Source organism: Juglans regia, chromosome 4, assembly GCF_001411555.2.
Source record: "Juglans regia cultivar Chandler chromosome 4, Walnut 2.0, whole genome shotgun sequence".
In the NCBI taxonomy this organism is placed as follows: Eukaryota; Viridiplantae; Streptophyta; class Magnoliopsida; order Fagales; family Juglandaceae; genus Juglans; species Juglans regia.
Genome location: NC_049904.1, coordinates 25,124,067 through 25,136,696, shown reverse-complemented (window position 1 = coordinate 25,136,696; position 12,630 = coordinate 25,124,067). Strand labels below are relative to the sequence as shown.

At 38.2% G+C, this 12,630-nt stretch overlaps 1 protein-coding gene across 2 annotated transcripts in view; it reads left to right on the top strand.

The window, feature by feature from the left end:
- LOC109011213 (serine/threonine-protein phosphatase 6 regulatory subunit 3-like) overlaps nucleotides 1-12,630 on the top strand; it is a 29,999-nt gene that overhangs the window by 10,997 nt on the left and 6,372 nt on the right. For both annotated transcript variants that reach the window (XM_018992322.2, XM_018992321.2), the window contains exons 3-16: nucleotides 1,578-1,664; nucleotides 1,747-1,822; nucleotides 1,939-2,013; nucleotides 2,193-2,246; nucleotides 3,533-3,592; nucleotides 4,002-4,118; nucleotides 5,433-5,527; nucleotides 5,631-5,833; nucleotides 8,996-9,093; nucleotides 9,300-9,403; nucleotides 9,478-9,643; nucleotides 9,771-9,893; nucleotides 10,211-10,293; nucleotides 10,673-10,814. In XM_018992322.2, coding sequence (XP_018847867.2) covers nucleotides 1,578-1,664; nucleotides 1,747-1,822; nucleotides 1,939-2,013; nucleotides 2,193-2,246; nucleotides 3,533-3,592; nucleotides 4,002-4,118; nucleotides 5,433-5,527; nucleotides 5,631-5,833; nucleotides 8,996-9,093; nucleotides 9,300-9,403; nucleotides 9,478-9,643; nucleotides 9,771-9,893; nucleotides 10,211-10,293; nucleotides 10,673-10,814 — 1,483 coding nt within the window. The remainder of the gene's footprint in view (nucleotides 1-1,577; nucleotides 1,665-1,746; nucleotides 1,823-1,938; nucleotides 2,014-2,192; nucleotides 2,247-3,532; nucleotides 3,593-4,001; nucleotides 4,119-5,432; nucleotides 5,528-5,630; nucleotides 5,834-8,995; nucleotides 9,094-9,299; nucleotides 9,404-9,477; nucleotides 9,644-9,770; nucleotides 9,894-10,210; nucleotides 10,294-10,672; nucleotides 10,815-12,630) is intronic.

Below are 12,630 nucleotides of genomic sequence, written 5' to 3'. Positions count from 1 at the left end.
CTATGAAAACTTTGTACACTTATCCCCTTCCTTCAACCTAAGGGTCCGAGATTTTTGTCTACAAGAAATCTCCTCCATAAGAGTGATTTTTTCAAGCTCAGGCTCAACATCAATTTTCCTTGCCTTGTCTTCAACTAAGAGAGCCCCCATCAACCCCTTTTTCATCAAAACAATGTAGCTCCTCGAAAAGAGTATTCCTATGATCAATAATGTTCCCAAAGACTTCCATATTCCATTTTCCATTTTTTCAAATCATTTTTCAGGGCTTTAAGTTTCCCGTTTATAACAAAACTAGGAGTACCCGAAAACTTATATGAGGACCACCACGGTCCAACCTTGTCCGTAAACCTATCTATTTTCAGCCACATGTTCTCAAATTTAAAGTATCTCTACCCCTCATGGAGACCCCCACAATCCAATAAAATGGGAAATTGATAAGAACATAGGCAAGGCGTTTTTGGCATAGGTCAGGAAAGTGAATCTCCCAAGAAGGAGAGATAATAAATCTGTCCAACCTAGACCAAACCCTCCCATCTTGCTAGGGTCATTCAGCCCCAGAAAATTCCATGAAAGGAACTTAGGCTTCATAAAACACCAATGGTCACCCTATCTTTTTGCCTTCCCCTACTGGCACTTCCTTCTCTTGCGTCGTAATTGATAGAACATGAAAGTCTCTTTAGCTCCTTTTCTGTTTTAGAAGCATATCTAGCCAAAAGAGGCTGTCCCGCCTCAATAGCAACGAGAAGAGCTGTAAATTGATCTTCAAAACCATCACAAGAAATCCCTACACAATCATGAATTTCATCTACCTTATGAAGAACCCAATCCGAATGTAAACCTACCCATAAAGGCACTGGAGGCAAAGAATAGATAGGGCTAGGCTCATCCCTAGAATCCTCCAATCCGTTTATAGAAGCACCTACCCCAAACTCCTTACAAACCAATTGCAGATTAAGCCCCTGCATAGACCCATCATCCGAAAACACCTCATCATCCCAAAACATCTCATCATCTTCATCCAAAGTACATAAGGAATCCACAACATCATTTACCAAAGAAACATCCTCTCACCATCAACAAATGCAGCGACATTTGAAGGTATCCCCATAACTGTGTTGACACCATAAGAAGATGACTGAGGGAAAATAGAGGGCTGTGAAGGTCCATTGTCGCCTTGAGGATATGTAAAAACTTCATTCCGAGCCAACTTAGTTGAAGCCATCACCTGGGTTGGCTGTGATATCTTAGGTGTTTAGACTATAATTTTCTTTTTTCTTCACCTGTTTGAAGAAATTAATAGTAACGTGAGAAAAGGGTTATAATATACAAAACACACAAACGAGAGATTGAAGGAGGTACCTAATTCGGAGTTTGTTGAGGATCAAGAATCAATATTGCGAAATTGAACTGCGGCCTCGATTTTAAAAAACATGAAAACTTAGGTATTGTTAAAGTTTTCAAAGTTGAGACGGTTTCAGCAAGTCTTAGGTTCACATTTCACTAATATAAATAGAAAAAAATCACTCTAATCTTCTTTTGGCCTTGTTTTATGTCCTTGAACTTTCTTTTTCTTGCAGTTTGAGAGAAAGAACTCAGGTTGAACAGCTCATTCGATATATTGTGGAAGAAGCTCCCGAGGATTCAGAAAAGAGGCGAACTTTCAAGTAGGGTACTTTTGTCTCCCAGATGGTCATGTCAACCTGAATGTATCTCATGATTGATATTCTCAACTTATTGTTTTCACAGGTTTCCTTTTATTGCCTGTGAGATTTTTACTTGTGAAGTTGATATAATACTCAAAACACTGGTTGAGGATGAGGAGGTGAGGAACTCCCATCCTGCTGTCTTTGAAACCTTACTTCTCAATTACTACTGATAAAAAGAAAAGAAAAAACTTACTTTAATTACTGATTTATTTTGTCCATTGCTTGTTGGCAGTCGATGAACTTGCTATTTTCCTTTGTGGAACCAGAACATCCCCATATCACTCTATTGGCTGGGTACTTTAGCAAGGTACTTCTTTTTTGAACTTCTAGGTTTATCTTCTAATTTGGTAGGATGGTCCCTTTGTCTATATGAACTCGTAGTTATATACTGTATTTGAGCTCTTTCTTCTTCTTCTTTTTATGTTAAAAGGTATTATCAATAACATGTAATCTGTGGCCTTTTGTGTTCTGATTTCTTATTGCTAGGTTGTCATATCCCTGTTGTTGCGTAAGACAGTTCCTTTTATGCATTATATTCAAGTAAGTGTATTGTTTTTTCTCAAATTATTCTAGATGGTTATGCTTTTACTCTTAATAATTATTGCGAGATGTCCAATGCTTCTCATAAGTTACAATATATATATCTGTCATTTGCACACCATTGCTAGAAATACTATTAAAAAAAAGGAAAGGAAAAAAAAAAAAAACCCACTCAAATTTTGTAGTAGCATAGATGTAATTTCATATTTCATTGAAGAGGCCACTAAGGAAGGTGCTGCTTTATTTTTTATTTTTTTATTAGCATTGGGTCTCCGGGACAGAGTCTTGACTAATCTCGAGTGTGCACAAGCTTTCGGTAAGAAGTTTCTTGTAAGTGCACATCGGGTAGTTCAATGGGAGATTTTCCCTACCTGATGGCTCCAAGAGTGTGAATGTGGATGAAACGCAGGACGTCTGGTTTATACGGCTCGCCCCAGGACTATTATGCCACCTGTTGGGTTTTAGGCTTTTATTTATGTTTTTCTGTTATGGTGTAAAAATGTCTATGTGCCTCTGTATCTGCTCCCCTTTTCTTAATTGAGTAACTGTAGCCGCATTCCATATGTGATTATGCATTAGAGATAAAGGGGCTAGTAGATTGACTCTTTCTCCAACCTACGGCTGTTAGAGTGCCTCTTATCTCTTCTGTCAACCTTCTGTGTTCAAAATTTGTGAAAACAAGTTTGTGTCTCGCTGAGTTGAAGGAAGTTTAATGATCATCTTTACCTAGTTACTTTCCTTACATGGGGACATTTCTGCCCTTAAAATGTGATGAACGCTCGTCATGGTAGCAGATGAGCTTTTATGAAGTTTATAAATGTAATGGATCACCAAATTAGTGTGATCATTATGAAAAATAACTTAAAAAACTCTTGATATTTTCCTAGTTTCAGGAAATGGAGTGAAATTTTAAGGTACTAGTGAGAAGAATAGTGACCTGTGGACTGTGACATTTGAACTTGTCACACACACAAACATACACAAATTAAAAACCAAAAAGTGTATCTAAGTACACGAGAAATATACAAAAGACCATCTAAGTAAAAGGAAATGAGAAAAAAACCACTAAACTAAACCCTAAGCACACGACGTCCTATTCTACAAGAACAAAGTACCCCTCCATATTTAGCTAAGTATTGAACTCCCCATATAGCATGAAAAAGCGACACTATACTCATGAACTAATAGGTTTTCAACTGTTATAAGCCGCTGCCCTGTCAATAATCTGACCTCTTTCTTTCTTTCTTTTAATGTCTAACTATCCCTGGCCTTTTGCATCTATCCAGGCTCATCAGGATATAGTCAAGAAGCTAGTTGATCTGATTGGGATTACATCTATCATGGAGGTTAGTTGTCAATTACTATTATTTATTGCTTTTGGATCTGAGAGCCTTATGGGGTTTTTTCCATTTCAATTGCACCTCTATGCTAGCTGCTGTCTGCATGCTTGTGTGTTCTTGTGGTCTCATCCAGTATTTCATGGGTTTTGGATGCTTGTGATGTTAATTGTTTGTACCACCGGCATCAGTGTTTGCTGGTGCTTTAATTTTTTTTATTGCTAATTTATTTCACATCTTCTGGTTGTTTTAGGTTTAGTGACAGTGATTGGCATTTTGAACTTTTAACCGCATACACCATTAAAAGAAAATCCACCAGCTGTTAAAGTTCTAGCATTCTTCTGCTTAAAAAAAAAAAAAGTTCTTGCACTCTTCTGTTTGTAGAATATTTTTGAGAACCTGTTTCCTTGTTGAACAGGTTTTAATACGCCTGATTGGTGCTGACGAACATATGTATACAAACTATATGGAAGCAATGCAGTGGATAGAAGACACAGATGTGCTAGAGATGATTGTGGACAAGTTCAATTCTTCAGTAAGTAATATTAGTTGTACTGAAAACCTGCCAATGTGAATGGTTATGTCTTGGTGCTCAGTTGATCTCTTTTTTCCTGGTTTTTATTGTACTGTTGCTCTATGCATGTTCCTCCGTATTCCTTTTTTTTTTTATAAGTAAACAAATTATATTACTCCAAGAATAGGCCTAGCCCAGTATGTACAGAGACAACCCTGACTAAGAGGGTGCAAGAGATATAAGGAAAATGTTCCTCCGTATTCCTATTGGTGGTGTCACGAACTTCCTACTCTGTAATCTTGACTAAACATTTTGGGGAACACAAAATACTTTATCTTATTTCCCCTAGTTAAAAAAGCCTTTACAATTAACAATGCTTGTCTGGATTGGCTTTGGAATATACCCATTGCCTAGCTCATCTCTAGCTTTATTTTAGCCTTTTATTTTATGTAAGATTTCTGTACGTAATATCCTGTACTTCTTTTCTTATTTATGAGGTTTTGAATCACAGGGCTTTTACTTTTACGTCTTTGATATTCTAGTACATAGGAACCTTGGTGAAATAGGATAGGTTTTGTTGGTAACCTGCCTATGAATGCTTATATGGTGGGCTGTGATTTGGAAGTTGTGGTTTAAGGGCTTAAATTGTAGAAGAACATGTTCATGGTTCATGGAATGCTGATTACGGGCTGGAAAAGATGCGAAATAAAGCATAGCGTTGTTTCTTGAAGAAGACCACTTGCTGGAAATTCAAGATATCTTGGAAACTGCAGACGGTTTAGCGAACAGTAATGTGAATACCAAAACACAGAGAGAGAGAGAGAGAGAGAGAGTCACAACAGGGATGGATGGATACCTGCCATTGCCACACCATCACTTGGAGTCTTACTATTCTACAATGGATTGAGATTGTGCATACATGAATATGTAGGATAAAATAGTTTTTAACATTTTGATGGTGATTTGGTGTTGCAAATGTCTAGATGCATGTGCTTGGGTACATACACACTTGAATTTGCTACCCCTCCAAATATTATGTTTGTTAACCGCCTGCTGGTAAATATTACGCCAACTTTAATGTGTTTGAGAACTTATTTTTTTTTTAAAAACTCTCTAAAGGTTCAATACTGTCTGTTTTTGCTCACAGATATGCAGAATTGAGGCTCTATAATCTGGCATTAGATAGTTATCTGGTATCATGCCAGTGTACACTGCACTTATTTTGCTGTATTGCTTGTTTTGATTTGGGGACCATCTGTTTAATGTGTAGGATTTAGTGGTAGATGAACTGTGGTTTGATGTTACAGAAATGTTTATGGGACTTTGTTTTTGCAGGACTCTCCTGAAGTTCATGTTAATGCAGCAGAAACACTTTGTGCTAGTACACGATTTGCTCCACCCGGGCTTTCTGCTAAAATTTCCAGCCCAAGGTAGCATGTAGTTTTTGTCTCTTGTCGAGGAGAAAATGTACTTATAGTTCTGATATGGTTTTTCTGCTGATTCTATTAAGTTCCTATGTTTTTGTGTTTGCAGTTTTATAGGAAGGCTATTTCGTCATGCTTTGGAAGACTCACGACCAAAGTCTGTTCTGGTCAACTCATTATCTGTTTGCATATCTTTGTTAGACCCCAAGAGGCAAACCTTGGGAATGTATCATACATACAACCGCCAAGTTACTCAGGGATCTACAGTAACTGCTAATCCTGAGACAATTGAAGGCATGCTAGAGAGCCTAAGTAAGGGCGCCTTTTATGTTGGTGTTTTTTAGTTTAATTAACACTTGCTTTCCCTGTATATATATTTTTTAATTCTATTTGGGAACTATCTCTTGCAAACATTACTTGTGTTTTTCTGTTGAATTTCCATAAGCTATTTACTTTTGCCTTCCCATTTTTTGTTAATTTTCCTAAAACTACTATAATAGTGAGGTTTTTGGTCTCTCTCATAATGACACAGTGATGAGGATGTGACATAGAACAAGTGCAAGGTGTCTTGGGATGTGAAAGGTTTTGGAAGTATTATGAGTGTGTGGTAGTTTTTGTTAGAGGATGTTGAATTGTTGTAGGCGATGCATGGGTATTTGTTTTTCACATTATTTGTGATATAGCTAGAGGGATATGGAATGAAGTATTCAGAAGATTAGACTTGGGATGGGTTATGCCCGAGTCCGTGGTGGAGATGTTGGCTAGTTGGACCAATGTTTTGAATACCGTACCGGATGGCGTACCGGTCAAGACACTGGAACGAAATATTTCGGTACCGGTACCGTTTCGTGTACCGTTTCGGGATAGTCGATATATGAATAAATTATATATATAAATATATATAACAATTATATTCTAAAATAATAGTTTATATATGAATAAATTATATATAAATACATACATACATATAAATTATAAATAGTCTAATCTAAATTGGGGGTCAAAAAATAAACTTGTAGTTTGAAAAAATGAAAAAAAAAAAAAAAACACAGGCCGAAATATCGGCCGGTACCGGCCGAAATATAGGCCGGTACAGGCCGATACAGGCCGAAATTTAGGCCGAAACGGCCGGTACCGTCCGGTACGGAACATATATAGTACCTGTACCGGCCGGACGGCCGAAACGAAAAATTTCGGCCGTACCGGCCGGTACGGTGCGAAATTAAAAACATTGAGTTGGACAGATTTAAGAGGTAACAAACAGATCAAGGCTATATGGAAGATGGTGCCTATTTGTGTCATGTGGTGTCTATGGCAGGAGCGTAACGAACGGACTTTTGAAGACAAGGAAAGATCAATAGAGGAACTAAAGGCTTTCTTGTTTAGAACCCTATGTACTTGGGCTAATTCCGTTAATTTTAATGGCCAAGATTTCCATGCTTTCCTTATTTCCAATGTTCCTACTTAGCTAGGACATTCTTTGTACTGAACATGGCTTTTGCCTATTCTTTTATTAATATACTTACAATTATCAAAAAAAAAAAGTAATGCTTTCCAAAATCATATGTTTTAGCACCAGAAAGATGCTTTCCAGAAATATGTGGGATTTGTTTTTCACATGATGTGTTTTATGCTTTCAATGCCCCTTTTTGTGTGATCCTTTTGGAATTGAGAATGGGAATTTGTTGTTTCCTTTTCAATATACTATGCTTGCACTTATTGTTAGAAAGCTGAGAAGATATATTTTGTTGAGATCCTGACTGGTCTTAAAGCAAATCAACCCGTTCTAAAATGGACTATCAAAACGTGGGCTGAGGCCACAACTCCAATGAGTCTTGATTAGGACATTGCCAAATGCCAACTAGAAGTTACAGTTTGGGTCTGGATCCGGCCACCGGGTCTTCTGCCTCCCTTGTACATGATTAATGCAATGCAGGGTGGTGCCTCGTTGGCTTGAGGTGACAGTGGTTGACGACAAGTGGGTTAGAAGGCATAGAAGGTTTCATTACCAGCTTTTGTCATTGTGGGTTGCCATGAGAAAAGATGCTTGATATTGCAGGCACGTCGCAACAGGCTTTCATCTCTCTCAGTTCTGAAAGAGCTGATGTTAGCTCTCAAGTGGAGTTGGGCGTAGAGCCTGCACGCTGCAAAGCCTTGTTATTTTAGTGGAATGCTAGCAGCATTACACTGTTGGGAGGAGGGAGTCTTAAACGAGATGTAAACTATTAAAAAAAAAAAACATTACTCGAAGACGGGTAGCTCTAGCTGGAGTAGGATGAAGAGGAGGGCTGAACTCAGTTTCCCATGAAGACAAGGATCTTACTTGGAGTTTGGGCTTAAATGAGGAGGACAAATAGCTTTGGGTGTAGTACTTATTAATAAAATGAATGGCTGATGTATCTGTCTCCAAGAAACTGAATTCAAGCATTTGACAGACAATATTGCACATAGTTGATGGAAATGGCTATATATAGAGTATTTTTATCTAGCTTCATCAGGTGCATCAAGGGGGATTTTGATTACATGGGATGGTACATTGTAGAAAAAAAGATGTGCAGAAGGGATTTCATAGTGGCTTGCTCATTCACAAATGTGGAAGATCAATCTGTATACGCTTTTGTAGGGGTTTAGGGCCCAGCTCAGACTGAGATAGAAGATGCTAATGGGATGATGAGTTGGAGGGATGTGCCATGCTGCATAGGGGGAGATGTTAATTTTTGTCAGATTTCAGTGTGAAATTAGGAGCTGCTCTCTCCAGTTCAGCCATGTTGGAATTCTCTGAGTTCATCTTTGAGCAATCTCATCGATATTCCATTGGTAGGGGATACCTTCATATGGCTAATAATAGGGACTTTTTCTTGAATGGGAAAGCTATGTCTCTGGGAGGGTCCCAACAAAGAATTCCTAGACTTTGCTTAGACCATATTCCATAATCTCCAGGATTGTGGGCATTTTCAGAGGGGCAAGGACCTTGAGTTATGTATATATATGTATGTCGACAAAATGCACATGTTGAGTTATAAAAAATTGTTTTGATTTGGTATGTTATAAAAACAAGTTTGCTGTTTTGGTTGAGGGTGACAAGAACATGCACATAAGCATAGGGCAACAGACCTAGCATGTGGGTAAACCGTAGACTCTTGCCGGAAAACTTTACTTAAGGATGTATATGGGTTGTCAATGTCGTATTTTACTTAAAAAAGTTATATCTATCCTTGGAAAGATTTAAAATTCCATGGTAATTGGGTTATAAGTTTAAAATTACCTGCAAGACAGAGACTGGCCATGGAGGACACTGAAGCTGCTGAGTTGATTGGCATCATAATATTGGACAAAGGGAATTAAATTAGTCGGGATTCTAGTGTTAGGATTGGTACAGTGGTCTTGGGGGAGAGCATTATGTCTATTTAATTAGTTTTTTGAGTGCATTTTTGTCGGGCGACAAGCAAATATTGATCAGATTTTGTACTGCAGGTGATTTACTCAAGCTTTTGGATGTTTCATCCGCGGAGAATGTCCTATTAACTACTTATGGCAAGTTACAACCACCTCTTGGAAAACATCGCTTAAAGGTACTATTTAAGATCCGTTTTGGTTTAATACAAGCATGGGATATTTTATTGTCATTCCTCTATAATCATGGACTGTCCTGGTTTTTATCCTCTTTGTTTGGGTGTTTTTAGATATCAGCAAAACCAGTATTACTTGATCATATTCATGGATGCCGGTTAGCTATATTCAATCTTATGCTGTTTTCACTGATCATGGAATTTTTCAGATTGTGGAGTTCATCTCGGTCTTGGTGACTGTTGGCAGTGAAGCTGCAGAAAAGGAATTAATTCGCCTTGGAGCTGTACAGAGAATTTTAGACTTGTTCTTTGAGTAAGTTTTTTTTTTATAGATATGTTGCTTATGAAGAGTGCTTGGATTTAAACCTTGTTCCTCTGCTTTTGAAGGTATCCGTACAATAACTTCCTCCATCATCACATAGAGAGCATACTAATGTCATGTTTGGAGAGCAAGAATGCTCCTCTTATTGATCATCTTCTTCAGGAGTGCAATCTTGTTACGAGAATTCTTGAAGCTGAAAAAAATAATAAATTGGAAACTGATTCAAACAAGGTAGTCATCCATTCTATTATAATAATTTATGTCTCCATCTCAGTATATGCCTCGTTTTCTTTTTCTGTTTTTGGCTGCATATGTGGAAACAGCATTTAATATTATGTTTCTAAATTCTCTTCTGCAGCCAACTGTCCCTGCTGAGGGTAGATCACCTCCAAGGACAGGGAATATTGGACACTTAACGCGTATATCTAACAAACTTGTTCAATTGGGGAATAGCTGCAGTCAGATTCAGGCATATTTGCAGGTTTATTCCTAAGTCTCGAGTAGATGTCGCTGTCGTTGTCTTTGTTGATGTATTTATATTGTGACTTCTTATTGTTATCTGGTTCAGTATGATGGCTCTTTGGGCCTTAAAAGTTTGTTAGTCTGCAATTTTGGTTGTTCCAACTGTCTGTATAAGATCTATGATTGAGATATGGTAGAATTTATATCAAAAGTCCTTGACAGTAATATTTTTTTATTCTGTTGGTTCCATCATGGGCACGCACTTTGAATGTAATTAGTATTTGCCCTTTTGTCATTTCATCAAGACTCATTCTTTCAGAGGTGTTTCTATGACAGGAGAATAGTGAATGGAATGATTGGTACACAAATGTTCTATCAAAGCAGAATGCGGTGGAAAATGTCTATCAGTGGGCCTGTGGGTATGTTTCCTTCATGCTTGCAAAAAGGAAATTTGTAAAGAAAAAATGGGCGTGTCATCAATTTGATGATTGGTTTTCTCGTTATTAGACATAGTTTACTTGCTTTGCTCACGATTTTGGCTGTTGTGATGGAATATTGCTTATTTACGGCGACTGCTGTTAATGTGTGAGCAAGTCAGAGGCATGGGTCGGAGCCTCATAGAACTTATTTAACCTTGAATATTTCATGCTTATCCTTTCATCCCTCGAGGACCTGGATATCAAATTGAGAAATTGAGCTGGTCATAATCATATCTACTATAAATGTGACTGATTCTTATCATTTTATTTTCTCCCCTGCATGTTTTGATCCTTATCATGGTTCAATCATTTTTAACAGGCGGCCAACAGCACTTCATGATCGGAATAGGGATAGTGATGATGACGATTACCAAGATAGAGACTATGATGTTGCAGCCCTAGCAAATAACTTAAGCCAGGCTTTTCGATATGGCATTTACAGTAATGATGATATTGATGAGGTGCCTTTAAAACTTCAAATAGCTCTTGTTTAGTTCTTTGTAATCTTTGTAGATGATAAAAAAGTATGTTATCTTTTTAGTATGATGGCATTAGAAGGGTGGGTGGGCGTTTGCCATAATGTCAAGGAGTAAATCAAGTTAGCAACCCAGACAGATTTGGCAAATAAAATACAGAGTCTATATTATATCCTTTTTTTGATAGGTAAACAATTATATTAATAAGAATAGGCATAGCCCAGATGGTATACAAGAGTCAACACCTACCTACGAAGAAGAAATGGAAGCAGGGAAATAATGAAAATCAAGGCCATTGAAATCAATGGCTTTGGCCCAAAGAAATAAGCTTCTAACAAAAAATAATCTAAGCTCTACTAAAGAGCGCTCCTTGTCTTCGAACGTCCGGTCATTACACTCCTACCATAAGCACCACAGAATACAAATATGAACCATCTTCCACACAACTGTAATTTGTAAAATACTGCCTAAATTTGTCCAACCTGCCAGAAGTTCAACCACAATGGCAGGCATAATCCAGGCTAGCTGTAACCGTCTGAATACATCTTCCCACAACGCTCTAGCAACCTCACAATATAGTAGAAGATGATACACAGTCTCCCCACTTTTTTTGCTCATACAACACCGGTCGACTATAATCACCCTGCGTTTCCATAGGTTATCCATCGTCAAAATCCTTCCCAGAGACGTTGTCCAAGCAAAGAACACCGCTTTGGGAGGCGCCTTATTGAAAAAGCGAACCAAGAATGTACCTTTTCCTGCAGGTACCCGCCACAACGTGTCAGGACCTTGAGGGCTCGAATGAATGGAGTACAAGTGTCTAAAGAAATCCGCAAAGCTGTCAACTTCCCTATCTTGGGCCACCCTGGTAAAGCTTACATTCCATTGGATTGGGTCAAGCAATCCCTATGATATCAGCCACTAAAGCTTCTTTCTCACATGCAATCCTGAAAACTGGGCCACCCTGGTAAAGCTTACATTCCATTGGACTGGGTAAAGCAATCCCTATGAGATCAGCCACTAAAGCTTCTTTCTCACATGCAATCCTGAAAACTGAAGGGTATGAGTCCTTGAGGGCGTTATCTCCACACCATAGGTCAAAACCAGAATTTGATTCTAGAGCCATCTCCCAGCACAAGTCTATTTTGCTTCCAGGCTTCCACTCATATGCCCCATGTACCTCTCTAGTGCTCCACCTCCCCCACAAGCCTCCATACTTGAAGTCAATCACCGACTTCCATAAAACTTCCGGTTCCATATTGTATCTCCACAACCATTTCCCAAGAAAGGGCCCAATTGAAAACCCTCAAGTTTCTAATACCTAGCCCACTAGATGAGATTGAGGAGCATAACTTATCCCACTTTACTAGATGGAATTTGAATTCATCCCCCAGGCCACTCCAAAAGAAATCACAATGGAGTTTCTCAATAGGTGCTCTATTCAGAAACAAACTGATAAGGACATTTGCCCATCTTTGTTGTTTCTTCTCTTCTCCTAATATAAATAGACAATCTCAATTTGTTGTCCCAAGACTATATATGAACTTAATAACCTTGGGGAATCTAGATCCCTGGTATGTGGTCTTTTATTTAATTAACTCGAGTCCCTGGATTCTACTCTTGATGCTAGGTTTAAATGAGCCTCTTCTATTTTGGGATGGGGACATTATATTCAATTACTACAATGACAGTGATATTTTTCTTGTTTGGGAAGTTCATGGTGTATATCACTTGCATTCTTTAGAATTTGATGTAAAACTACTAGCAACTACTTTAGTCTGCATTGTCTTGGACTCTTGGA